General features: G+C 45.1%; 1 protein-coding gene across 1 annotated transcript in view; it reads right to left on the minus strand.

The window, feature by feature from the left end:
• The window catches only part of SYN3 (synapsin III), a 202,229-nt gene that overhangs the window by 17,442 nt on the left and 157,056 nt on the right, over window positions 1-27,731 (minus strand). The window contains exons 7-10 of the mRNA XM_009944026.2: window positions 19,882-19,944; window positions 10,188-10,330; window positions 5,266-5,340; window positions 1,838-1,940 (exon numbers count right to left, since the gene is read on the minus strand). Coding sequence (XP_009942328.2) covers window positions 1,838-1,940; window positions 5,266-5,340; window positions 10,188-10,330; window positions 19,882-19,944 — 384 coding nt within the window. The remainder of the gene's footprint in view (window positions 1-1,837; window positions 1,941-5,265; window positions 5,341-10,187; window positions 10,331-19,881; window positions 19,945-27,731) is intronic.

Consider the following 27,731-nt stretch of genomic DNA (forward strand, 5'->3'; position numbering starts at 1 on the left):
GTGCGTTTCTCTCTGTGTGCAAGCTGACGATGGCTGTTAGCGTATGGATGTGCTTTTCATCCAGTCAGTCACACATGGGGGCAGATACGAAAACCCAGAGGTACACCCAGACAGAAGCATATAATCCTTAAGCACAGAATTAGCCACGTGTGCACGTACATAGGCTTATGTGCAACAATAGGTGCAGGGATATGAAAACTGCATCTTGCGTCTGACCATGTATGGACACAATCTGAATGCCCTGACAGTCATTTCTAGCAAGACTGCTGTCTTGCCCTTCCTTTCTCAGCTACACGTGCACAGAGCTACAAAATCACACGGACAGGGAAACAGTCTGCTCTGGGGGATGCTCCTGTAGGTGCTGACGAACTGCGTACAGGAGCAGACCCATCAGCCACGGCCCCATCGCTTCAGAAAAGACGGAGGCTTGCCAGCATTTTGTTGCTGGCAGCGTGCTTATGTCACATGGCCTTTGACAGGTCACTGCTCCCCGGAGAGCAGATACATAATGCAGGAACGCGCAGTCGCTGGAGGGCTCATGTGGTTCTCATCAGCATCCCAACCCTCAGCGGGTGGGACTGCTCTCCCACACATAGCTTTCCAGTGTGTCAGCAGCCCTGCATGAAGCCGTAGGCTGGCTCTGCGCATCTTCCTCGGCTGGCCTGTGTTGGTGGAGTTTATAGCAGGTCAGATGTTGTCCCTTCTTGAGTCACATAGTGACAGAGGCACTTGCTTTCTTGCGGGATTTACTTTCCCCCAAGAGCGTCCTGTAAGTTTCCACTTTGATTTTCTGGCCAGCTGTTCCCTCTCTGCCCTGTTAGGATGACCTGAGTGTGCTATCCACCCCACTCCCACGTCTGCCTCCCAGCCTGGCGAGGAGGACGTTGAACTTTAGCTGTCTGAGCCACAGTCTGTCCAGCGAATGGGGCTCTGAACATTGAAGTTTGTAGTCCACACTGCCTGTAGTAACTCTGTGGTGCTTTGTCGTGCTGGTCTGTTAATTGTACTGAATGCTGTCCAGGCAAAAGATTTTAGCAAATGCACCTGTTTTTTTAATTAAATTGTTCATGCACCTTATGGACCTTTTTGCTACACTCTCATCATTTATTCTGCTCTTCTAGATAAGGTGCAGCTAGGATTTTTGTAACTGAGGTTCCCTTTAAAGTGATTGGAGAAAGACAGGTTCACTCAGAGAGAACCTGAGATTTTTTAATGGACTGTATCACCTGCTAGACCTCTGCATGGATAATGAGGGGAGGTCATAACGTGAGTGATATGCTAACATCATCTGACACCTGCATTCAGGTTGGGCTGAACATGGGCATGTTTTTTCACAATGCTGTGGATCCCTACTAGCAACTACAAGAGATGCACTGGCTTTGCAAGTGCTCAGCCTAGGAAGGATGGTACTGGGGCATTGGTGCACTGAGACTTGCCAAACTTTGGACGCCTCCAGCAACACTTGCAGGCTGTTATGTGCTCAATAAGAAGGCAGCTTCACATCTGTCCCATGCTGGTGAGGTTCTGCGCTGTGGGGATTTAACACCTGAAAAACTGGGGTGGCTGAGCAGGCTGTGGCTCTCCACACTGAGAAGTGAAGGCATTTCAACCCTGACACCTTGCTGCATATCTGCCAGTTTAACTGGGACTCTAAATCAGTTTCTTGCATATCAGTGGGCAACAAGTTGGAGGAAACAGGTGGACACCAGAGAGCAGTGACTGCTGGTCTGTGCACGCAGGGGTAAGCGAGCACATTGGTGCACGTGAACTCTGGGGGAGCACGTTTGCAGATACACTTCCCAAAGGAGAATTGCGTTCAGGTTCCCCATAGTCTCACCTCAATGATATAGTCTTTTCCGTCTTTGCTGTGGACAGCTTTGACAGCGCAGATGTCAAGACCTCCAAACATTTCCGCGCAGGCGTCTGCCCAGAGTCTGTACCTGGAGAAACCACAAAAGCATGGCCTAAGGTTAGCTCTCATTGGGTAGACCACCAAACCACAGCCACCTGTCCTGCTGCCCGTAGGAGCACAAATTGACTGGGGAGCCCTTTCTACCACAGGGCATACTTCATATGCTTTGCTGGGTCATTGCCTCCCTCTCTCGCACAGGAGACGAAGCAAAAAAAAAAATCATGCTTACAGTTTCCCTTCATTTCGGATGTTTCAATCCTGTCTTCAAAGCCACCTTAAAATGTTTCTTTCCCTGGTTGATATTTACAGCAGATCTCCAGTTGGCTGTCATTTAGCCAAGCTGTAAATATTTAGCTCATTTAATCTCCCAGTAGTGTTGGCCCCTTAGCGTTTGTATTGGCTTTGCCTGAAAGCCCTCCATTATGCAGGCAGCTTTCTCCTGATAAGATGTCCTGCACATTGGGGCTGGAATCGGATCAGAAAGTGAGTGCAGAATTTAGCAAGGAGTAGCTATCCCCACCCTGATCTGTAACCCACCGGCTCCTGCTTTTTACAATTTACACTCTCAATGTCATTCTTTTGCAGTCTCCTGCCTCCCTTCTGTCCCCTGGGCATTGCTCCTCGCCAGGTGGTCCCGTCACGTGCACCAGGCACTGTTTTGTGAGAGGGAGAGCTACAGGCTTCGGCCCTTTTCTCTAGCTGTCCCAGGATGGGAACGTGAGCCGGTGCCCCTGTAGCTGTCCTGGTGTTAGAGGAGGAGAGAGGATGACAAGAGGCGTATTATGGGGGGACCGCATCCCCCCCACTGTGGAAATGAGGGAATGAGGCAGCCTGGTTTTGTTTCCTGTGCAGCTGTGCCGCAGTCCCGACCATTTCAATAAAATAACAAGCTCAGAACAGCAGATCTGTAAGCAGGGCTATGACAAGATGCGGGAAGGGGAGGAAAGGCCACAGTCTCATGAAAACACTGACATTTTGCAGACTCTGCAGGGACTGGGAAAAGAGCTGCTCTGGCCAAAGAACAAGTGTATGTCCTTGAAGCCAGCCAGAGTCCCCATAGCTTGACAATATAATGGTCAACTTGTGCGAACACAGCGTCTGCAGGAGGAAGCAAGAATATGGTTTATATGCTCTCACCCCCGATGAGGAGACCAAGCACGTTCACCCCAGGCCCCCTGAGGAAGAGAGCGCCTGAGGACGGGTCAGTAGCATAAGGAGGAGGACAACTATGGACCCCGTGAGCCAGGCAGGAGGCACTGCCAGCCCCCCTCGTGCACTGCTGTGGTCTCACACCCAGGAGCACCATCATGGGAGCCACCTCTCTACCTGAGGGACATCTCTAGGTGTCTGGCTTCAGCAGCTGGGCTCAGGGAATCGTTACCCACACCAACACCCCTGCTAGCTACATGTTTTCAATGCTGGTGGCCCGAGGTGAGCACTGGTAAGTGTCAGGGCTGTTGGGGTGAGATGTGTGTGCATCAGAGGTAGTGTTTGCAGGGGTTTTACTGCCATTTTGCCTACTATTACCTGGACATGTCAATCCTTTGGGCTAACATTCAGTATAGTAGGTTCTTCAGGTTGTTCCTACTCAGCAGAACATTTCAGCACATTGCTGCCTTGTTGCATGCACTGATGACTCACAGATGTCATTGGGATTTGTTGCATTCATGGCTGGATAAGGCTAGAGTGGTGACTTGTGGTACTACCTCTATAAAATGAACCTTCAAAATGTGGTGTGGTAGCTTGGCAGGAATCTGGGCTTTAGTCCTGCAACACTGCAATGAGGGAATGTCTGCCCTTCGTCTCTCTAGCTTCACCTGTGTTGTAAACAACCAGGATGCATAATAATGTCCAGTTCCCACAGTCCTATTAGGGTCTTACAGAGTCACCTTCAGCATCTGGTTTAGGGCTTAGCTTTGCTTCCCTCTTTCACAGAACTAAAGATGCAGAAGGACCCAAGATGATAACCTGCACAACTCTTGTGCACCAAAGAAGAGACATTTCGCTAATCTGGTCTGAAAGAGGTCAGAGATTCCCCATCTCCTCCAGGCTATCTATTTCTGCACCATGCTATGCTTACTGTTATTTCCTGTGTCCAAAGCAATCTTTTCTGCTATAATGTAAGCCCATTATTTCTTACAGTATTGTGCTAGTAAAATAAAGAGTGGCTAATGCCCTATGAGCAGCCTTTTACATAGTTGAAGACCTTGTGCCCTGTAAGTTTTTGCATCTTTAAGATGGAGCAGTGTTCAGCTTGTGGACAACTTCTTCCAGCTGAAGGAAAGCAAACCTCTGCACTGCAGGCATATGTTCATTATGCATGAGTCCACACCTCTACGAGAAAAATATGAGTGGTCTGCTAACTGGAAAAGGTGGAAAGTCACGTAAGAAATTGTGAAATTCTTTTCTCATAGGCTGATAATACTTTGTCCTCTGGGCACTCCCTTTATTGTCCCTGGGGCTCTCTCCAGCTCATTACTATCTTTATTCAAATGTGATGCCCAGACCTGGACAGAGTCAGAACTAAACATGATCCTGACAAATTGGAGGTATAATCTGAAAAAATGTTGGATTCAGTAGGAATGAGTGCCTGCATATAATCTATGGATTCTATAAATCTACAAATAATGTACTTAAAGAAATAGTATGGAGAGCAAGTGACTTCATAGCAGTTCTGCAGAACAGAGTTTGGCAGTTACAGCAAAGCATAAGTTACCATGAGTCAACAATGTCATGCAGTGGCAATATTAGCAAATATCACAGTGCTTTGAATATATGGACGTACCATCTGCAAATTTTAGTCTGTAAGATGCATGAGGCAATTCCTTCTGCTCTGTTCAGCAGTGAGAAGACCTTAGCTAAAACACTCTGTCTGCTTTTGGGAGACTAATGCAAAAAAGCACTTTCAGCACTTCAGCTGACAGATTTTTCCCTCTGTTGAGCAGGAGAAAAACACTTTTCTGTGTCTGCCTCTCATTAGTAATGTACTTAGAATAACTTCTCGTTACTTCTTGTTTTGTGCTATGACCTTTCTGATTTTATCCCTACATGTTTGTGCTCGTGTGCTTGACCTTAGTATATGGGTCTTGCTTCCTGTGGTTACATTCACCAAAGATCTAATGATTTAGCAGTGTTGGTCCCTAGCTGTACTTCCAGTCTGTTCTCCAAAATAGGACAGTTTGCCTTTGTGCCCTGAGTATTTTTTTAAGGAAACACTTGGTCTTTTAAACTCCTTTATCCAACCTCCCGGGAGACCTCACTTACCAGTTCTCTCAGTTAACCCACGTCTGAAATACAATTCCTCCCTTCTAATCCAAGAATAGCTAATACTGTCTTGAAACCCTCTTCCTTACCTCTCTGTCATTGCAATCTGTTCTAGCATCGCAGAACCCGTGTTTGCCTTCCAGTTTCCAGAGATGGACGTCCTCCTAGGAAAACAAACCACAAACATAACCTCAACATGAAAATACACTCCTGCCCCATCCTCTCTCATACTGTAGTCCTCATTCTTGGCTCAGTGCTTGTACAGGAGGGGATGAGGTGAGGTTCTTCCTCATAGAAGCCTTTCCAAATCCTGCCTCAACAACACTCCATACAGAATATGTTGTTCAGATTCAGGAAAGACTGAACGAGGAGTTAGACAGGGAAGACTCCAAGGAATCTTGAGCACTCATCAAGCTCTGTGAATACTTTCTTTCTTTATACATCAGGCCCAGGAGAGCTGAAATATCTGTAGAAGATCTCTGGGATAATCACTCTTGTGTCCTGCAATGGGTAGCATCCTCCATCCGTGCAAGAGCAACTCTCCAGGTGAACATCTGAGCAGCTTCACAAATGTCAGCTGTGACGTTCTGGATCCCCCTAACTTTGACTTCAATTGTATTGGTGTCGTAGAAAATATGATTATACCCTCTTTTCACTGACTTTTCATTGACCTGTGTGGCTCACTTGTCTGGACTTGGAGAATTTATAATTGCAAGATGGTTGGAGTCTTGTTAGCTGCAACTGATGGTTAATTTTCAGAAAAGGTACTGTTGCTGGCAAATCCTGGTTTTCATCATCCTCTATCAAGGGGTGAAAAAATTTCCTTTTCTTGGCCTTAGGTACAGGGCAGACCTTGGACAGCCTGCTGCAACAACACTGCGCAGATAACCCTGGCATAGCATACATGCTAGGACAAGTTAGGACAGGATACATCCAGGGAGCATCTCTGTGCTGAAGGAGATTCAGGTAAATATTTAGGAGGACAGTATGAAGTGTGATCCAGCACTTCAATCTGAGGTTGTTGGAACCCTCCCTGATGGTTCTCTCACCTTTTCAACATGATGTGGAAAAGAGACTCTGAACTTGCAAAACTATGTGCAGCAGTGGTAATACTGATGTCCTGCTAGACTGTAAACCTGGAACATTATAGTTGACTACCTAAGGTTCCCTTTTACTCTGGTGAGGAGTAGCCTGGTGTCCTTCTTCCATTTCTCTTCTAAAGTGGTATGTATAGTTGCTGTGAAATTTTAAAGGTCTTTGTAACCCATATGTAAAGGAGTGGGAGGGGGGCGAAAGGAGCGTGATTACTGTGTTGAATAACCGTGTTTCCCTGTAGTTGACTGTTGTCCCTTGTTTCCTTCACCCAACATCCATCTTCCTGCCCTACTTTCTAAGCAAGGTTATGCATTCCTCCTCAAGCTTTGGTTGTTATGAGCCCTTTGATGGCCGGTAAGGTCAATGTTCAACCCTCAGCCTCTCTTTTTCTTTTCACATGGGATTCTTAGGATTACGTTTTTCAGTTCTGCAATGGGAAGAACCGCTCTTCATTAACATTTAGGTTAAGAAAACTGCCCTGCAGTGGCAGATGGCATCCAAAATCCCATTAGTACTGATGAGAACTCCTGGAGTCTGATTAGTGAAGAGATGATTGGATATCAGTGTTTAGAAAATGTGCCTGGCATACCAAATGTAAGCAGCTGTGTCGTCCCTAAGAAAACCAAACCACAGCTATACAGTTTTACAAGGAAATTTTATGTGGGAAAGCTCCCAAATAAGAACTCTGCTCTAGCTGTTGGTCTGATTGGTTTGACTTTTTTGTGCCTGCCCATCTCCAGCCAACATTGGGCATAAGTTAGAAGACATTTCTCTCAGCCGTATCCCTAACTTTCCTGTTAGGGAACTTTCCTGGTTTTAAATGGGATAACTTCAATTTGAAGTCCTCTGGTCTAGTCATCAAATTCCTACACCACAGCCTCTGTCAAGATTGCTCCCTTCCAAGCATGTCCGAGTAGTTCAGGTATCAAGTATGCCACAAAATTCCTCTTCATTTTTTTTTTCCTTTTCCCTTTTGTGTTCAACCTGAGGTGGAAAAGGACACTGAAGACAAAAATCTTCCCCTAAGGATGCCTTGCCTCTAACCCCATTTATCTCAGGGACTGAAAGTCAAAGTGCTTCTCCTCGTCTTGAACGTCAGGGGGCCACAACAGTGTACAGTCAGCATCTTAAAGGAAAGGACCCTAGGCTTTTAGGGATCAGTTGATCAAGCAGATTTGTGACCGAGACACCTTCAGCATTGCTTAGGATTAATGGATAGACTAGCAGATCATGGGCTGTTGGTGTCCTATACTCACCATCTCCCAGCTGGGTTATCTCAGTCTGAAAGTAGCTCTAGTTTAGACACAGTTGATGTTGTATCACCTGCAGAGCACATATTGAATCGCATTTGAGGTGACAAAATAAGAAGCCGCACTCATGAAACTAGAAAGGGAAGTGAATTACCTGCTTAGTAAGGGCTGGTTGCAAGGAATATCCCACCCCGGAAAGTCAGCAGCTGTGAACAACATTTCACGAGTCTTAACTGGAAATGATCCCTCTGTTTGCCCCCAGTTGGGACGAGGGTGGAAGTGTAATTTCTGCCTGAATTTCCCCTGCCACATGAGCAGCATTCATGTTTTCTCTTCACCAGTATTACAGTGACAGTCAAATACATTTGGTGGAATTTTAGGCATCTATCACATGCTGCTTATCTGCTGTTTTGAGACTGGCCCAAGGCATGGGCTAAGTAGGTGTTTGTTAGTAGTGTAAATCTGGAGTCACTGCACTGAAGTCAATGGGAAACTGAACTCAAGCCTTGGGTCATGGGCTGGAAGGAAGTGCATTGAACATCTGGGGTGGGGAGGAATGCATGAGTCACCCTGCAGCATCCTCCCTCTGGCAGATGCTCGGTGCAAAGTAAACATATTCTGGAGAATTTCGGTACGCAGTCGTTTCTCAGAAGGGAAGGAAGGGGCTTTTAAAGTCTATATGTGTGGGTGAAGGCATAAAAATACTGGTTAGATTCCATGGCTCATGGATCAAAGCAATTCACTTAGTATGACACTACTGCAGATGCTGTAATTGCCTCTAAGGCTGAGATTTGCTAGCATGACTAATGATTTTGAGTCGTGTATTTGAGACACTAGTGAGAGCCCTGATATTTTGGGTGCTTTTACCTCTGTCCTTAGACATAGCAGGGACTTAATTTATACCTAGAATTAACCTTCTGTTCTGATGCTGGGACAGAAGGAGCAGCCCCCGATCAGACTGGCTATACTGCTCTCCCAAGCTCACATCCATAAATGGCTCTCTCAATAGAAGCCAACCTTCTGGGTTAGTAAGTGGCTGGGTGAATTTTGCTGTTTGCTTTCTTTGCTAATAAGCTTCACTTCATATTAAGGTGTTACCTGTTCATGGCTGTTTTCATGCGAAAACATCTTTTATTTAGCAAACAATTGTTTGCGCAGCTATATTCCCAAGTGGGATTAGCTCGTAGTGTGACTGCTTGCTTTCCTCAGTCATCTGGTATTATTTCTGATCCCTGTCCAGATGAGTGCATGGTGAGTGCGAATAATAAATGGGGAGAGGATATGGTCAGGCTAACTGGGCCTTTGTTTCACTTAGAGGCAGGCTGGGAGCAGGCTCTGGAGCCAAGGCTGGGTAGGTTGGCAGGAACAGGGAATTTTAATTGATGTTTTAAATCTTACTTCCTCTGGCCAATTTGAGCCAGACTCCCTGAGATGTTAATGTAATATTAGGCAACTCTTCTATTGTTGACCTGATTAGATTTAAAACAAATTTTCTCTCACTGAGTTCACATGAAGTAGCCAAGTGTCCCACAAGTCCTTCCCATGAAGAATGTGACTCAGTCATTATCTAGTGAATGTAAATAACTCTGTGCTAGGAATCCAACCAGGAATTTTAGGCAGCTATAGCTGAAAAATATGTGATCATGTACATTTGATTATCTTAGTTAACTGTGTTTTGCCAGAACTATGGCCTGGGGGTTTGTAAACATGGACCCAAAACTCACAGTGTTGTGGGTGTTAGGTAACATCTGAAATGTATCTGGTGACCTGAAGAGTGTTCTGGTGGAGCTGTCTACTTGTCCAGAATTTTGTGGCTGGATAAGGAACTTCTGGAGAAGCTGTTCTGTTTGGCTCTTCTTGTCTACTGGTTTGCAGTAAGAAGAAACAGGTGTCTTACTGACTCATGTGGTTACATCTTTAATTGAGCTTGACGACTACTGCAGTTTGGCTGAACACTTTTTAATATTTTTAAACATACCAGTGTTGAGGGTTGTCTTCATGCCACCTCCCTCAATATCCTGTGGGGCAGGGAGGAGCTTTGGGGCACCCACAGAACTGCCTCTCCTGCTCCTTTCCCTCCTTTGTGTGCTTCAAGGAGCACGCATGCAGAACGCCCATGTGTGCTGGCCGGGCTGAGGCTGTTTGTACCCGGTGCTGGATGCTCCTCATGTCCTCGTGTGGTTGCGATGCCATGATCTCCAGCTGGGGAGAGGATGGGGTGTTGCTATGGATTGGACACTGTAGGATTCCATGAGTTGCAGGTGGCTCAGTCTTTTATTGTTTCCCCTGAGTGTGAAGGAGGTGGGTTCAATTCCCACCAGAGGGTAATGGGGGCTGGAGGATTTTGCTGAGAAAGATGAACCCTTCGACAACAGGAGGGAGAGGTGATAGGTGATGGCAGAGCACAGTTGTTATAGTGGGAACTAACTGAATCTTACAGACAGGTAGAGAGAGATTTACCTTCCAGAAACAATGAGCTGACGGTGAGTAATGGAGAAGATGATCGGTGGATGAGGGATCTGGGTTCGAGGTGGGAGGAGAACAGCAGGGCTATTCTTCAAGGAAATTAAGTCAGCTTCCTACTCCTGCCCAGAGCAGACACCGACTGAATCACATCCACAGCACTGTCTCCCCCCCGTCGGAGTCTGGCATAGCCATGCACTCACATGTAAGCCTTGTAGTTGCTGCCGATTTTCTGGATTCGGATGTCGTACTTGGAGTCAATGAATGGCTCGGTGGTGGCGTAGGTTTTTGCCATGGCTACTATGCTGGCCATGTCCCGGAAGTCATGCTGGTTCTCAACTTTGACCTTGATTGCCAAAATCCAGTGAAAAAGTGACAAGAGCAAAAAGAACAGGAATACTTTGTGAGCAGAAGTCATCTCCACACCTGAATAGCACAATGTTAGTTAAAAACCACACAGACAGAGCTGAGGACAGAGCATGGGTTGTGTGATTTAGAGAGAGAAGTTCCCCACACCAACACAACCCAGAGCAAATCAACCCCTTTCTCCTTCCTCATGCACAAGCCCTGGTAAACCTGGCACCAGGGAGGCAGCTAGACTTTTTCCCAGATGGCTCTTGCTAATGCTCGTTGCTTTTATGATGCTTCAGAAAAATATTTGATCTCTTAAGGGGCATTACTTCATTCAAACATTGGAACTGCTATTTCCCATATTAGGATGGATGAAAACAGAGTATTTTGGGTGGTCAGGAAATAGAAACCAATGCCATGAAATCAACAAGAGAGCTGGTTGCCTGCCACCTCTAGGCTTCGGTTCCCTGGCATTTCACATTGCACCTTGCCAAACTTTCTTTGAGGAGTAGTGCAGGTCTCCTGGCTGGAAGCAAGCTGTGAAGGAGAAAGATGTCTCTGGGGGAGGCTGTGATTCTCGGGGAGATTTGTGTGAGTGCAATGCCATGGGCATGTGTGTGGGACAGCTGGTTGGGTGTTAGACTTGAGTCGCACTTGGAAATGAGAGGGCAGTGGCCTATGAGCTGGAGTTTTTCTGAGAAGCTGGCTTTTCACAGATTTGTGTTCAGTTATGAGAAATGCTCTGTATCTTATCCAAAGAAAAAAAAAAAGGAAGAAAGAAGGACCAAAACAGTAGAACCTCTAATGATATGATCAAATCTCTGCAAAATGTCATTGATTTGGGCGAGGAAAACTGAACAAGCAGGTAACAAGAACATAGTGGACAACTTCACCTCATTCATACTATCAACACCAGCCTTCAGTCTATTGGCAAAAACTTGTTTGGTGCATCAGAGAAACCTCTGCAAACCTTGTTCCTTAGGGCTGGATGGAATCAGCAAGGGTGGATTTATTGGTGGAAAAAGGACCGACACTGTGTGAGAAGGGTGAGCGAGTGACTTTCTTTACGTATCACCTACACTTTGCAGTTTGGTAACACTTTGAGACCACAGCTGGGGATTGCAGCCCCGCTTTGCTAAGCAACTACTCACTCGTGATGACAGGTCGGTTGGTCGGTCTCTGCCCCAGAAGAGTTTCCTAGCTGCATCAGTGTGTGTCTTAAAGGAGGGTGATGCCAGACTATGCGGAGCCGGCTGAAGGAAACGGATACAATGGTATTTGGTGTTTCTTCTCAAAGAACAAACAAGTGGTTTTACATATCTGCCTTCAACCATGAGAGGGCAGGAGCCATCTTCACTAGAGAACAGAGGACAAGCTTGTTGCTAACCTGTTTTACTGTGTTTAGATGGTTTTGTGTAAGTGCCAGCTGTAACATAAGCCAAAGATGCAGCCACATCCTGGTACAGAAAAGCTCTTGAGAACTGGACAGGTTGTGGGGAAGGTCAAAATTGCAACTAGTTTGACCCATGACCATTGCTAGATGCCTGAATAAGAATAAAAAAGAGCTTCTCCTGTTGCTGAATGCCACATACCCCTAGTCCTCCTCCCTTTGCTGTGGTGAAGGCTGTGCTCTCGCTATTCAGGGACCACTGAGGAAAGGAGCAGAGGAAGACAACAGTTGTCTGTGGTGTGGGAGGGTAGGAAAATAAAAGGAAATAACAAACACAAAGGAGAAATGTAAAGGCAACCATTGCACATCATCCAGGAGGAGCAGCCTTGCTCTGAGCTGTGTTGTTCCCCTCTGTCTGAGTGGGGCTACGTGTGGTGCTGGCTGCGCCTGGTGCGGCAGGGCAGGGTGAGGTGGTGGGAATGCCCCAGAGACAGTGGGGGGTGTGGGAGAGGGGAGCAGCTCACATGGGGGGAGCCCTCAGCCTGGGCACGGCTTGCAAAATACCAGGGGGAACAATGCAGGCTGGGTCGGGGCCGGGTATTTTTGTTGCACAAAGAGCAGCGCTGGGCTAAATGACATCAAGCGCGAGAGTCCCACCCAGATGAGATGATTGCAGGAGGGACTGCATGGGCAGGCAACGCACGGTGTTACGACACATGCTCCTGGACCGTTTTGGCAAGGGGAAAAGACAAAAGCCATTATATAATGACCTACTTGGAACAAGGACATTTGTGGGATCCGAAACAAAGTGCTGCGCTTGTGCAACAGATGTCTTTGGGCCCCGACTGAAGAGTTTGCATCCAGCCCAGGAACATTTGTCGCAGAGGAAAGGATGCTGCTTCCCTCTTCAGGTTGGAATTAGACACTATTGTTATTGGTAGAGAGGAGCTGTATACTTGTCTTGTTAAATGGAATTTTTCCGCAAAAAACAGCATGCTATGGAAAGGAAGGGTCCATATCTTCCTCCTCTCCATAACCCCCTCCCTATGGGGAGAGAGGAAAGCACTTGAACATGTTTTCTCCAATGGGCTTGAGGATTTTTGGCTGAGTAAATAAAGAGAAGGGGACTCACTGAGGATACAAAGGAACGAAAAACAAAGATGACTCCCACAGTGCTCCACCACTGCACAGTCCTCAGGAAGCAGCTCTGCCATCTTCCCTGGCCTGTGCCAGAGCCCTTCCCTTGGACTTTTCAGAGAATGCGCCTCACAGAGGTCCCATTTTAGGAGATCACGGCCTTATTTCCCACCAGGCATCAAAATAATCACCACAGCAAAGCTGAAGTCTGAGCCACTGTTTGTTAATTGTGAGAGCCAGCCAAATTTGACAAAATAACAGCCGTGTCCTGGGTTAATGCTGGTTTAGTCCAGGGTACGGTTATAACTTCATAAACAGGAAGCTCTATAGTAACAGTCAAATTAGATTTCTTTTCCTGCCTTATCTATCAAGTCCACCATTTTATTAGCTTTCTACTTTTAAATTTTGTATAATTCATTTCCTTCTGCCTTGTAACCCTTTTAGATGTCAATAAAATATCCATTCTACTAACAGGAGAAAAAACCCTAGAGATAAGCAAAGCCAGGGTGGATGTAGCCTGACGCCAAGAGGGCATTATTTAAGAAGGGACTATTAAAAATCATTCTAGAGCAAACAGTTACCAATTTACCTAAAAGGGATAAATCTGTCTTCTAAAATGGCAGGTTGGCCAATGCATGAAACTGAGAAAAGAAGTTGGAAAGAGATCAACAGGAAGCCATTTTTCTCTCTCTCTCTCTGTTTGTGTTTTTTTTTTTTTTTCCCCAGCCTTCTTAGGATAAATACAATATCCCATTAGCTGCGTAGAGGAGTGCAAACAGCGAGTGCAAACACAGCCCCTGCCCTGGTGGCCTGTTTGCTTAGCTGTGCTGGCTGTTTGAGCAGCAATAGATTCATTCTGGAGCCATCAGCTGCTGTTTGCTGCAGCGTTTTAGTGACCTGTTGTGAAGAGTTTGGGCCAGTGTGTTGACGAATGCCTTTTCTGAGTAAGAAAGCTCCCTGGGATAGTCCTTGCTTCCCTTCTGGCTTTATTCTCTAAGCCAGGCACTGGCCATGCCCTAGCACTCTCCCAGTCGCTGCAGTGGAGAGGGGAGTCTGGCTGGATCCCTGGGGACATCCTCACACAGATGTGACTGTCCCTTTGGCCTGTGGTGGCGTCTCAGAGGCTGATACTACATGACCTGCACCTGGTGCCTCTCCCGGTCCTCAGGCCTCCCAAGAGGCATGGATCGTCCTGCTCTTGGCTGGAGAGCGGTCTGAGACACAGATCAGGAAGAAACACTTCTGCCCAATTCCTGCTGTGGACCTTCTTTTGAGGCCCTCCTGCAAGACAGGATTTTGGAGAGTGCGTCCTGGCATTCTTAAAAACCCACCGTGGATATTTCACGGGCAGTCTGAGCCACCCCTGAGATTTGTGTGAGCACCGGTTCTGGCAGTGAGGGAATTGGGTAGAAATTACTGCTTTCTCTGTCTCATAGTTCCTGAATCTGCCGCCTCATGTATATTCCAGATGTTCCTGGACACCAGGATCCCAGGGCTACGGCACTCCTCTCTCATCTTTAGCCTAAGCACTGCAAGGTATTGCCTCACAGTCCTCTTTTGCTTTCATTAGTTACGTAGCCACATGAAAAAATAGTCAGTCAGCCAAAGTGGCATAATTATAGCAGTCTGCTAGGGCTGCCCTAGTCTTGCCTCTCTGAGTGTCATCCAGAGTTAGCTCTGCCTTACAGGTTAAACCCACACCACTTTGGAGATGGCTTGCAGAAACAGTTTCTGTGTCCATACTGGGGTTAGAGGCAGGTTCAGCTGGAAGGTAAGTGTCCAAGGTTGAGCCAGGGCTGGGCTTGGCAACATGGTGTTTAACTGAGTCTTGGTAAGCTTGTGAAAATGCACAGTTTGAGTGGTTTGCTCCAGAGGAACTGGCAGGGCCGCACAAAGCTTGTGATTTTTCATCCATCTTTACCTGTGGTTAGCCTTTCTGTAGTGACTTTACCATTTTGGGAAAGCGAGTCTTCAGGAATGGCTCTGCACCGAGGGTTTCCTGAGTCTCTCCTTCCCTCTACCCCAAATCATACTCCCCTTCCCAGAAAATACTCGATCCAACCAACACGCATTCAGTTTAGGCCTAACTTTGACCTACCTCAAAATAATAAAGACACAACACAGTCTCTATTTGCTTATCATCCTCACTCTGAAGTTCTCCAGACATTACGCTGCCTTTAATGCATTCAACCTTGTAATCCCTACTAACTTCCTAATGAAGAGATTCTCTCAGCCCCAGGTCTTGGCAGCTTTGGTCCCCAGTGCCCTGGATCAGTCACAATTTTGTGTGTCCAGCAAAGGCTTTCAGACTGATGTGCAAGAAATGGGGATGCTTTTGCTATTTTCAAGACGGGTGGTACCTCCTTGCACGTGAGTCAGTGGGAATGCAGTGATTGGACTGCTCCGTTGTGAATATTACATGTCAAGTCATTATTTGTCCTCTGTAAAAGAAAATATTTGTTCCTTGACAAACCAAGGCAGCCCATTCCCCTTCCTTTCCTCTTTAGCACACTGGATTTTCAAAGCTCTCACTTTTGGAACATTCTATTTCCAGTCCCGAGAGAGACAAGGTGACGAGCTGTCCTTCCTGATAAAAAGCTTGCAGTATTTTTACATTACAGAGTGGCTCTGTTTAGTTTGTGCTATATTTATAGCAGGGGGGGGAAAAAAAAGTAGAGAAGTCTTTCCCATCCAGTAAGAGAGAAAATAACTCTGACCACATTATTATGAACAACAAGCTTTTCTTCTGCAATGTAATAAATTCATCTGAGCCTGGATTTGTACTGGGGAGGTGTTTACATAATTATGGGGCAGGAGGGGACAGGAGGTGACTCTTAAACTGGCCTAATTAGAGAGTTCTAAAAATAAAGTTAAGAGTAGCAATATATATCTATATTTATTAAATTTATATGAATACATATAATGCCACATGAAGAGATACTGTTTTTCCTCTCTTCGCGGATCTGGCAGTTGTTTCCTTCTCATGATCTGATCAGGAAGAGGTGAAGAGGCTCTTTGAGTGAATTTGCAGTGCTGGGCTCCATTCCTAGGGCACCTTAGGGTCATGTTAGCACACAAATGGCAGATATTAACACACTCAGAGTTTTATTCTTTTCGGTGGGCTCTGGCATTATGAGGTCCAGAGTCAGGAAGAAGCGTTGATTCCTTTCTCACTGTATTGCTCACCGTGTTCAACAGAGATGCCCAGTCTCTTCTGGGGTAGGTAGGTTCAAACTGCACAACACTTAAAAATGCCTTGACCTCCTAAGAACTACTGGGTGAACAACAGTTCTGCACAGGGAAGGACATCTCTCAGTGTCCATTCATGGTTTCCCTGGAAGAGTCCTTGAGTACTGTTGACCCCAATGAGCCTGGGCAACTTAAATACAGCACAAGAAAGCTCCTTCTCTCCTGACTCCATTGTAAACCATTGTCTAAGCGGTATCTCTACAGATATTGTATTTGTTTTGATACTGTATTGGACCAGCAGCACACAGAGCACTTGTTATGATCTTCCAGTGCCAGCAAAATATGAAGTGACTCCAAGTTTTGGAAAGGGAATAATGATGGTCATGGGAGGGGCTGAGGGGCATGTGTCCTGGTTTTAGATGAGGAAATTTTCTGGAGCCCCTTCGTCTTTCTGAGTGAAGGCTATTCCTGGTGTCTCTGTTCAAGTCAATAGAGAGGCTTTTGTTTCTGGATTTCTCAATGGAAATTTGAAAAGATGCCTTTTATTGCAAATTTGTTTTCTTCATCTCCGCCTGCACCTTACGTGCACGTACCACTTGGCAAGAGCATTTCTATCACTAGTGGTGTCCTGCCACCCCTTTTGGTTCTGACCTTGAATACTAACTGTTCCTCTTCCAAGCCAAAGGCAGTCAATGGAGCCTGCTTCTTACAAGTCCTAACACAGTCATTTTTCATTTTAGCTTTGAGGATTTTCTGTTCAACCCTCTGATTAAAAAATGTCGTGAGTGAATTTTGTGAAAATGTGAAAAAAAAGATATGTGAAAATGAAAGTCTGACTAGTTTAATTATGCTCTTTCTAGCCATTGTTGCAAAATAATAACCACTCAGCACTTCTTATGGTGCCAAGAGCCTTATGAACATGAATTAGCAATAACTATCAGGTAATCATTATAATCCCTCTGGTCTGTAACACAGAGAAACGGAAGAAGAACTGTGAAATGACATAAATCTCCCTGCAAGTCAGTGGTGGAGTTCTTTCATGGAGAGGCCTTTTCTGTGTCCAGAGTTTTTCTGGCTCATGGCCACTGCCTCAGTACAAATAAAGAATAACAGTGTCTGGACTTCCTATCTTTGCTCATTTTTCCAAGTTCTGGTGCCTCCCATTACATGTGATTTTATCATTAATAACAAAAAAAATGTAAGTACTTCCTAGACAATTTCTGCTGGTAATGAGATTGTAATCTGAATGCTCACATCCTTTGAAGCACCCATTACAGGTACAAATACATGGCTCACTATCTTCGCATTGTTTGTTGCAGTAAGTACTATTTTTGATGCTCACATATGTACTTTGGCTAATAGGTTGGTTATTTTATCCTTTGTTTCTTCGGTCACTGCTTTTATACAAAACATAACCCAGTGCAGGTGCTTTATTAACATTTACTTTCTTACATTTATCTAAACCAAAAGCAAACCTCTCTCTTTTCATACTATATATATTTTACAGCTAAAGACCTGCTATTTCCTGCTATCATCTCTACTTCTGAAGACCTATGCAAAGAAATCCTTTAGCTCTTTGTAATCTTCTTGTCATCACCAGTTACTGCTTTTACATTATGGTGGTTAAACCCACCACTATGTCTCCTGGAAGATTTCCTCCTGTGAATTACTTAGTTGGAGATCTGATTTTTTTTTTCCTATAGGTGTTATTTCTCTAGTATATGCATAGTTCCGCTTATCTGTATTGCTCCTGACATTTTCTGTTGTTTCTTTCTGTCAGTCCCACTTGGGCTTGAACTCTATTGTCTGAAAAACAACATGAAACAAATTCCTGTTATATGTCTTTTAAACAAATAGACTTGTTCTGTATTTTATTTTAACTTTCTTTTCTCTTTGCTCTATGCAATGAAATGCAGTGAGACTTCAAGAGGACCAATTTAATCAGTCTCAACTTTCCTTTAGGCTGCTTGTGGCCGGAGAAGGGCCCAAACTAAAACTGTAACGTCAACAACCCTTCCTTCCTGTACCTTCCCCATCTACTGAACAGAGCAGTGTTGAAACTCTGTGCCCAAATCCACATCCAGACTTTGCTAGTAGTCCATAATGGACTACAGTAAACTTGGCCTCAGACCAATTCTTTCTTCTAAGATGCTGGCTGTCAGCCTATCTTCATCTGGAATGATTTCCTACGTACCCTGCTTGTACCACTGCGTACAATTGTGCCTGGAGTTTGAATAGAAACTCTCTTCCCCTAAAACTTGTGACAGCAAAAATCAACATCATTCAAGAATGAAATGGGAGGGCAAGTGAGAGGGGAAAAAAGATTTGGTGTCTGGTGCAGAAGACAATAGCTAAATATTCTGCTGAGAGTTTTGTTTGAAAACACAGTTAAGGTTGGGGTGCTTTTCTCTGATTCTGCCCTCATTTCTGTAGCCACCAAAGGTGCTTTGTGCACAAGAGAGACACGTGAAGACTTCCCTACATTACAGGTGAAACTGCAGAGCACTCAGAGAGATCCAGGATTGCAGTGTCTCAGGGAACTTGAAACCTTTCCTCAGGGAGAGGTTTCTTCCTCCTGGTTTGTCCTGGTTGTATTTTGCTAATGAAATCCTTCCTAGGGACACGTTCAGTGGCTCACTCTACAAGCAGCTCTAGGCTGTCCGCATGTACTCTAATTCAATGACACCTCTGCCTGTTTAACGTTCGCAGCACCACTATTTTAACAAACATTTCCTGCTTATTTCAATGTTTGTTCTTTGATGCTGAAAGGCAACTCCACCGCTGGCCCAGGGATCTGAGCCCACTTCCTCTCCCGCAGCTACCATCCACACAGGGGAACACTGGAACCAAAGCAAGAAAGATTATGAGATCTTCCATGTGCAGTCCAAGAAGCCAGAAGGGGGTTCTGTTTGCAGAGCGCAAGCAAACAAGCTGTACCAAGTTTAAGTTTGGCATACCTATATATAATTTTCAGGCAAAGTTTGAGACTGGGAGAAGGTCTGTCTGCTCTAGGCAAGCACTGTGACAGGGATATCAGTTACAAAGTTCATGTACCATGCATTTATTTGGATTCAGGGATGATGCATCAGAATTTCCTACTTCTGAACAAATAAAGTTTAGACAGATAGAGGATGTTTTTAAAAAGGTATGTGCAAAAAAGAGGAGGCTGAAGTGTAGCAGGAATGTGCTGGTGGTGCCTCACTGAAAGGGGAGCCCAGTCACCCCAAGAAACGGGGGCTGCTAATTCACTGGGGGAATAAAGATCCCAGAGAGCCTGGGAAAAACAAACAGGTCCTTCTGGGGAGTGAACTGTTTTTCAGGATTCCTTGGCAGGCAACCAGCCACTCTGCTTTGTAAGGTCTTGTTCTTCCTTGCAAGGAGGAAAAAAATAACTGAAGGGCTCCTGTTTTATTGAATAAGGTCATCATAATGCACTCAAAAAGACCAGCACCACTGCTCCTCATTGTGAGAGCTACAGGGTGTAGCTGCACATTACAGGTGCTTGAATAAACAACATTACCACTTTCAGGAGAGGAGAAAATATATAAAAGATGAGCTTAATGACTTCAGCCCAGCCAGCTTTTCCCCCTTCTTCGCAACCCCCCTTCCCGCATCCCAGACAGCCTCCAACCCAATACCACTGCCTGTCTCCGAGTGCGTGACAGCGGAAAAAGGCCCTTTCTCCCACAGGAACAGCCAGTGCAACCCAGATAGGCTATGGGGAGGTTTAACCCCTTCGCTGGCTGGTCACATGAAGTGTACAATCACAAGACTGCTGTGCCACGTATATATTGATTTCCTGAGCTGTACGCATTTTTTCTTTTACTTACCTTCCCCATTCCAGCATGAGCATGTCCCAGCTTGACCACTACAGGGAAATTCGGAGTTGTGAGCTGAAAGACAAAAGAAGGAGCTCCTCGTTAGTTCTTTCTTTCCAGCCATTGTGTTTGAAATAGTTTGCTTTTATTTAGTAGTTTTTATCCCCTTGCTGGATGCTGATGATAGGATAAAAAGATCAAATAAAGACTGTACAGGTGGTAGGACAAGAAGAAAATAGCTCTTCACTGGAACCCATACAATTGGAAATGGAGGCCAGGCAGAATTCCTCAGATCTGACCCACTTTTGCTGCCTGACAGCAATAACCTCTGACACTGTATTTTTTCCATTGCTTTTCCCATCCTGTAGGTATGGATGTGTGTACACTCATACGCATGTAAAAAAGCTGCACCTGCAAGCTTGAGTAAGTGAACACTTTCAGATGCTAAAAACATCTGAATTGTGAGAAGGACAAGGGTTGTTTGTTTCTTTCCACACAGACTGCTTTTGCCTTTAAGGTGAGCGTGAGCAATCCAGCAGCTCCCATTCCCTTCCTGTCAGCAGTGGTGGGAGCAAGGAGAGAGTGAACAGGGGCCAACGCTTGGGTGCGACTCACAAAGCCCATCTATTCATAAAGTCTCTTCTCTAACTTCAGGGGTGGGTATAGGGAATAAAAGAAAACAAAGAAGGGTTGGAATCAGCAATAAAAATAGAAAAAATTATGTCATGTCTTCTCCCTGGCTTGTGTGGTGTTTACATTGGGCAGGGTCCTGCCATCCCAGCCATGCAAATGCATCTTAGTGCACATGTGGGATTTTACTTGGAGAACTGTGAGTGTCCTCTCTGCCTTCTATTCTCCAGTTTCATGCTCATGCGAGGATTCACTTGGAGCAGTCGGCTGACAGGTGGGTGTCTGGACAGGTAGGAAGTGCATGTGCCAGGAGTAATCAGGATCTACACACCACACCTCCCCGACATACCGGTTGTCCATTTCTACGCCTCTGCTTGACATCCCAGTGATCTTCATCCTGTCCTGTGCTCCTGATTCTTGTGATCTAAATGCTAACCCTTCACTCCATATAACCTGTTATTTTTTATTGCCTATTTGATTTTCTTTAGTGGGAATTCTTTTAAGAGACACTTTTGTCTTTACCTAAATCCCTGAAGCGATGAGCTCTATTCATTAAGCAGTTAACCTGGAGATCTGGCAATGGGAGGGTGTTGAATTTTGACAGAATAAATGGCTTTCCTATTTATTTAAGTTTGAGAATAGATAAACAAATTGTCCTTGTGCTAATTACCAATTGTCTGTGTGGACAGGCAGACACTACGCCCTGAAGATAGAATGGTGCTGCAGTCTTCATCTGTGGCAGCTTACTATAAATAACAAAATTAGTAATGAATGCTGTTATGTTTTGCTATTCAGCTGCTTATGTAAAGAAATGTCACAAGAGAGGGGAACAGTGAGTGCATCATGTTCTCAGACAACCTGTGTCACTTGTGAGGACCTTCTTCGGGCAGAAAGCTGAAGGATCCTCTTCGGACCACAGAAGGGCAGACAGCTGGAGTAAATCACAGTCCTGGCACAGGCGGGGACCAGCACCCGCTGTTTCAGAAGAAGAGGCAAGAGACTGTGAGAGCTGGCCATCCTGAAGCCCCTACGGTTGGGCATATGTCCAGGCACAGAAGTTTGTGCTCTGTTTCCCCTTTGCCTCTCTAATTTGTTGTAAGAGCCTGAAACTTAATTTGCTGCTGGCATAAATGAATCCAGTGGAGGACTGCACCTGAGGCTTACCACAGGCAGGGCTGTGGATGGACCGTGCCAGGCCTTTAATGCTGGAAGGTGAAAGGCGACCTAGTAGTTAGGGCACCCACCTGCTCAGGCTCTGGGAGACCTGGCTTGCTCCCCAACTCTCTCATCCGTGCCCCGTGCACACTGTTTGAGCCAAAACACTTGCAAGGCCTGGCCTCTGTTCCCTGTTTGTGAGCGGGGGCAGCAGCTGTTCCCACCGCACAGGAAAAGCGAGCTGCGTGCTGCGAGCCGCCCTGATACCCTGGCAGGGAGGCCAGAGAAGTGTGTGGGGTAGATAATGTTCTATCACCAGCTCAAAGCATGCAGAGGCAGGAAGCGATGTCTCTGCTGTGTGCCCTACCTGTGGGTTTTGCTGAGAGAGCCTGGCTCGAGCATGGGGCCCGGGAGTGGGAAGCATCTGTTTTCCTGTGTACATGCAAAGAAAGTTCGGGATCAAATAAACAACCCAAGTTTACAGCTAGCCTGGAAGAAACCACCGGCAATGACAACGCTCTGCTCAAAACTCTCCCTTTCTCTTTGCTTCTTGGAAACATGAGCTCAGCTTTCTTGGCAAGGCTTGGCCTCATCCCACGAAGGGTTAATCAGTTGGTGCCAGAGCATGCTGGAGTCACAAGCTACTTTGGCTGGCCATAGTGCCTGGGGCTTGGGGTGAGACACAGATCCAGCCTCTGACTGCCCAGCAGCCTCGAGGGGAAAGCTGCAGCGCTGGGGAAACACACACGCTTTGGCAGCCCTCTGCTTCTGCCACTGAAACCCCACCAGAGTTCCACCTACATGAAACTTATGGAACCTTATGGAGCAACCAATGAGAGAGAGCAGCTCATACGCTTAGCTATCTTTTGTAATGGGTTTATCTAGTGACAATGGAGTGCCCTTAGTCTGTGCTGAAGTTATGTGGAATCAAAAGATCTCAGTAGTCCACAGGACTAAAGCAAGCAGGCTTCACAACCACCCAGTAATGGAGCAAGGAAGCCCTTGCTGAAGCGGTAGAAGCAGGCTGAACTCCACTGCAGTCAATGGGGATACTTCCAGCTTCCACCAGAGTCATGTTGAGACTTGAATCCCATTTCTGTTGCTAATAAGGTGGCCAACCAGCATACTGAGCAAGCCCCCAGATGGGTAGGGAAGCCGAAGGAAGGGAGAACATATTATATCTGCGACTATGAGGCAAATCACACACATACGTGATGAGAAGGTCTGGGGGTGGCCACAGCCACCACAAGGGCAGACCCCTGAGATGAGTATTCACACATGCTTAGTGATAGATTTCCTGGGAAAGAAGATGCTTGTAATCAAAGGATAGCACCAGAGTTTAACAAGAAAAGCATGTTTTTACTGAAATCATGCAGAGAAAAATGTCTGTGTCCTACGTATCTGTTTATGTGTTTTAAGGGCTCTTTTGGAAAAATGGGGAAAAACACTTTGATGCTTTTAAAATGTGCATGAACTGTTGACAGCTCTGGTATAGATGTCTGCAGGTTTTGGGATGGGACTGTAGCACTGCAGTGTCTTAGTCACTCCGTGATCAGATGCAGGGTGTTAGTTCATATGCATAACTCAACCCTTTGAATTAAAATCCTGTAAATGTATTCCCAGATGCTGTGACACAAAAGCCTTGAGATGGCAAGGTTTACATATGTGTCTAGTACTTGGTGTATGAAGATGCCTGTTCAGAGTCAAGCAGGAGTTTAAATCCTGAATTAGGAACTCAGCAAAGCCATCTTTGGTAGGAGTGAAGGGAGAGTCATGAAGTTATTTCCAACTTACAGCACTGGTGGCCCAAAGTGTATAATTTTCGCTCCTGATTTTAAGGGCTCTGCTCTGTGTGTAGTGTTATTGCAAAGATCACTTTGCAGTTAATCAGTATTTTGGCACTGATGTGTAACAGTGAGTGCTGGTATGCATACATTAGCCTCTATTTGAAAACACATAGTTGTAAATTAAGACACTTTCCCCTTTAACCTCTGTCCCTCCTTTCCAAGAAATAATGAGGTTTTCAATACTTATTGTAAATATAGGAATATTTTCTGTACTTATTGCTGGTGGAGCAGTAAAACAGAGTTGGATATAAATTGATCTGAAGGGAGGAATTTTAGGTGAAACCTGATCTATCCCCAAAATACAATGCTTTCCACTCTTTTGTTTCACTGAGGCCCTCAAGAGAGATGCTGATCTGAGGTGTGTGACTTTGTGTGCCATCCTGTAGTCCATAAATAATGCTGAATGTCTCTTCTGATTTCCTTCTGCCCTGTTTAGTTTTGTACATTATTTCACATTATCCAGCTTATCTCATACGATGCACTTCCAGGTTCCAATGTTATTCTTTCTTCTGCAAAGCCTTTCCAGTCAATGCTCAAAGTCCAGGGTGCAATGACATCATGGGTGATGTTAAGAAGGATCTGGTGAGGTGGGAGACGGAGACAGTAAAACTTTTTTCTCGGCACCAGTATTGTGTTACTATAGCATCTAAGCCCTAGCACAAGGTACTGTAATTTTTGCTTCACCCTTCCTCCAAAATTAGTATGGTTAATTTTTCAAGCTTTTATACTCTAAACTGGAGTTTTCTGTTTATTTAGCTGCCTTGTATGATGACAAAGTCTGTGCTGGGTGGGTACCTAATGGATTATGGGAATGTTGCTCATGCACTTGAGAGCTAAATGTGTAAAGTAGTGTGTGTGGCACTTCCCTGGTGTCAATTAAGTTGGAGGAGCAGTGTATATAAGTGATTTCCTGTAAAAGCAAGCAAGCTGATTCAAACCTACAGGAAAGTAATTATGTCATGCCATAATGTCATTGTGTTTATAGAACTATCTTACTGAATATCTGAGCTGAAGATCAGCACTGGTTGTGTGCCAGCCTTGCCAGACATGGCAAAATCAGGGCTGTATAGTGAAATATGGAGAAGCAGTAGTGCTCCCTGTTATTCACTTATTCACTCATGAGTCAATGTAATCACCAAATGCATGCAGCGTGGCTTGCTCAGTGGATTAGTACTGTGACCCCATGGAGGTTTGTGGTGGTCAACGACTATGACAGACAAGTCCTTCCCCTCTGCTGTTTACCAGATCAGAAATAGTGTAAGAAACAACAAGCGACAATGGGAGAACATGTTGAACAATAAGAGTTGCCAGCATTAACATCTGTGTTCTATTAAAGACACGTGATATGGATTCCTTTAAAACACACACGTGTGTATTCATTACTGTATTATAATTATAGCACAATGAAGAAAAAATCATTAGCTGGGGAAAGAGTGCCTATGCTTCCAAGCCAGCTGAAGTAAATCCTGAGGAGGAGTAGGTATCCTCAAGGGTTCCCGGAGGAAGGAGGAGATAGGGGTTATGATGAGAAAAGTGATGAGATACTTGTGACAGGAGGAGTTCAATAACAGCTGGATCAAGACAGCATTGTACTAGGTAGGACATGAAGAAGCATGGTGATTGATAGATGGGATGGCAGCCAGAGTAAAACAGTGCTCCTTCTAGCCAAAGCGGAGACGGCATATTATTTTAGGATGGGCTAAGTTTTACAGAGCTTTGCTAAGCTGGGGTGTTGAAATTGATGCTGTGGATCAGGTGAATGATTTAGTCCACAGTAGTTTTAGTAGTCTGTAAGGGAGGCTTGTGAAATCAAATAGGAGTAAACTAACACATTTGATGAAAAGCACAGTGAGGGCAGAGGCCAAAGTTTTAGCAAGCAAGCAAGCTTTGGAGGTGGTGTAAAGAAGAGGCGAGAATGTGGCTCTTGATTATAGGGTTTTGGGGTAGAAAAAACATCCGGTAATTTGAAGGGGACCTCACTGCTGCAGGCCTGGATATTTGTGAGAGCAATGGGAGGACCAGGAATGAGTGCAAAGCAAAAAATTAGGTTTAAGTTTTCGAACTGGAGCTAAGACCTCCAGCTTCAGATAGGAATGAACATAGTAAGTAACTAGATGGAGATGCAGAATAAATTAATTTGTGCTACTAAGTGAAGTCAGCAGTGTCTTACGACGTGAAGATCCTTCAGGGTGGTAAAAAAATTACCCTTTGATTCTATCATTGCTTTTAAAAAGCACAACACAAAAAGAAGAAAACCCAAAAACAACATGACTTAGTCCCCACATCTTTGAGTAAAGAAACCACAAACCAATGTTTCAGGGCTCCTAACGCTGCGGTTAGAACTGGTCACAGAACCAAGTGGAAAGGGTTAAGCACGAAACAGAACTTTCTGTCATTAATTCCACCTCTAATGTTAGTTAACTTCTCCTTTATTTGAGACAGGATGCTTTTGGGTTCCCAGTGGTCCCCCTCAGTGTCTGGACAATAAAAGTGCGAGCATTTGATATTATTCTCATTCCCTTGAAACTTCAAGTGTGAGAATTACATTAACATATCCAGACAAGCAGGAGCTCAGCAAAAAAATAATATAGTATGTGTGTGTCTGCGTGTGTGCGTGCTTGTATTCACACACATATCTAGCAGTCCTGGTCAATAAATCGTCATTACCACTTCTTAAGATACAGGCAAGTTTTTTAAAGTTTGCTATGACTACATAGAAAAGTTTAATCTCTTAATGCGTTGTGTTCATGTAACCAGTATTTTGTAGTGTTGTCTGTAGGGAAGCCTCTTGTCTTCCCTTGCTTGCTAGGAGAGTGAGTATGTTCCCCCAACTCCTAGTGCTGAAAAACTGTTTAAATATTTTTTGCGGGATGCAGCAGAAGGAAAGAAGAAACTCTTGAGTTTCCTCTCCCCTTGAGCTGAATTGGGTACATTTTGCTGTGTTTTTCTCTAATTAGAAAATTCCATTCCTCATGTAAACACATAGCAGAGGGAGAGACGGTGAACACCAGTTGTTGACAGGGTGGTGAACTCTCTAGGAATTTTCTTTTGATGGGCTACCTTTGGAAAAACTGTAGTGCCTAAGTTGTGGTAGAAGACAGAGGAAGGAGACAGAGGGGAAAAAATGCTTCATGAAGTTATGCTGGAGTCTTCAAAGCCATTTCTCTTCCAAGAACACCTAAGGTTCACAAGACGCTGGCCAACAGAGCTCTCTCTTCACTTGGAAGGCTTGACTGTCCCTTTTTTGGGGCAAACTCTGAATTCTCACTGATTTCAAAATGAGCAGCATGGGGTTTCTTTGGAGAGAACAAAACTTCCCTGAACTGTACAGTGGAAAACAACCTTCAACAATAGACACTGCAGGAGTAATTACGTTTCACTGAAGCCGATCATTGCCCAGTTACTGCTGGTCTCTAACCTCACCATGCAGTCTGCTGCAGGTGCTTTCCTGTCTCCAAAGGGCAGAGTGAACACGATTCTTACCCCAGCTTTTACACAAAATGAAGCCGCATGCCCTGACTGCAAAGCTCAGGAGAATCACAAATGACTCCAAGGGCTTGGTCGTGATTTCACAACCTTCTGTAGCACATTTGAGACTGGTGCAGTTACGTCAGTGTGAAATGAGAAGTGGGCCCTGGGCTTAGTACTTTCATCAAGAAATACTCTGTCTGACACAGAAATAGGTCTGATGTTTTAATTCTAAGTCTCATGCTGTTGTAACTGCCAATGACCCCATGCAGCCTTGGCTGACATTGCCATGTCGGATGCTGGCAGGAAGAGGGCCACAAGCAAGAGCCATAGATACTGCCTGGTACGGGGAAGGGGATGCCATGGTCCACTGGAACATTTGAAATACCCTCTGGGCTCCTGAAAGCTGTTAGGCAGTGGATCACCACCTCCTTCCTTCTTGCCATCTTCAGCACTCAGAGCTGTAGAAATAGCAGCACAGTGAAACAGCCACAGTTGGACTATTTTGAAAGATCCCTGTTTTATCTTTGATACTTTTTTAAAAGCACAGCTATTTATCTTGATTAATACTCCTGAGCATAAGGGACTTTGGACATAAAGAAGATCAAGGAACATGGGAAGTGTCACCCTGCAGCTGGCATCTCAGTCTACATCTTTACTAGTAAATATAGCAATGACATAGCAATGACAACAACGCTGAGTTGCCTATGCTGTTAAATTATTAGGCTGATATCTGGCATATTCTGGCTTAAGCCAAATAGC

This window comes from Opisthocomus hoazin, chromosome 8 (assembly GCF_030867145.1).
Source record: "Opisthocomus hoazin isolate bOpiHoa1 chromosome 8, bOpiHoa1.hap1, whole genome shotgun sequence".
Lineage (NCBI taxonomy): Eukaryota > Metazoa > Chordata > Aves > Opisthocomiformes > Opisthocomidae > Opisthocomus > Opisthocomus hoazin.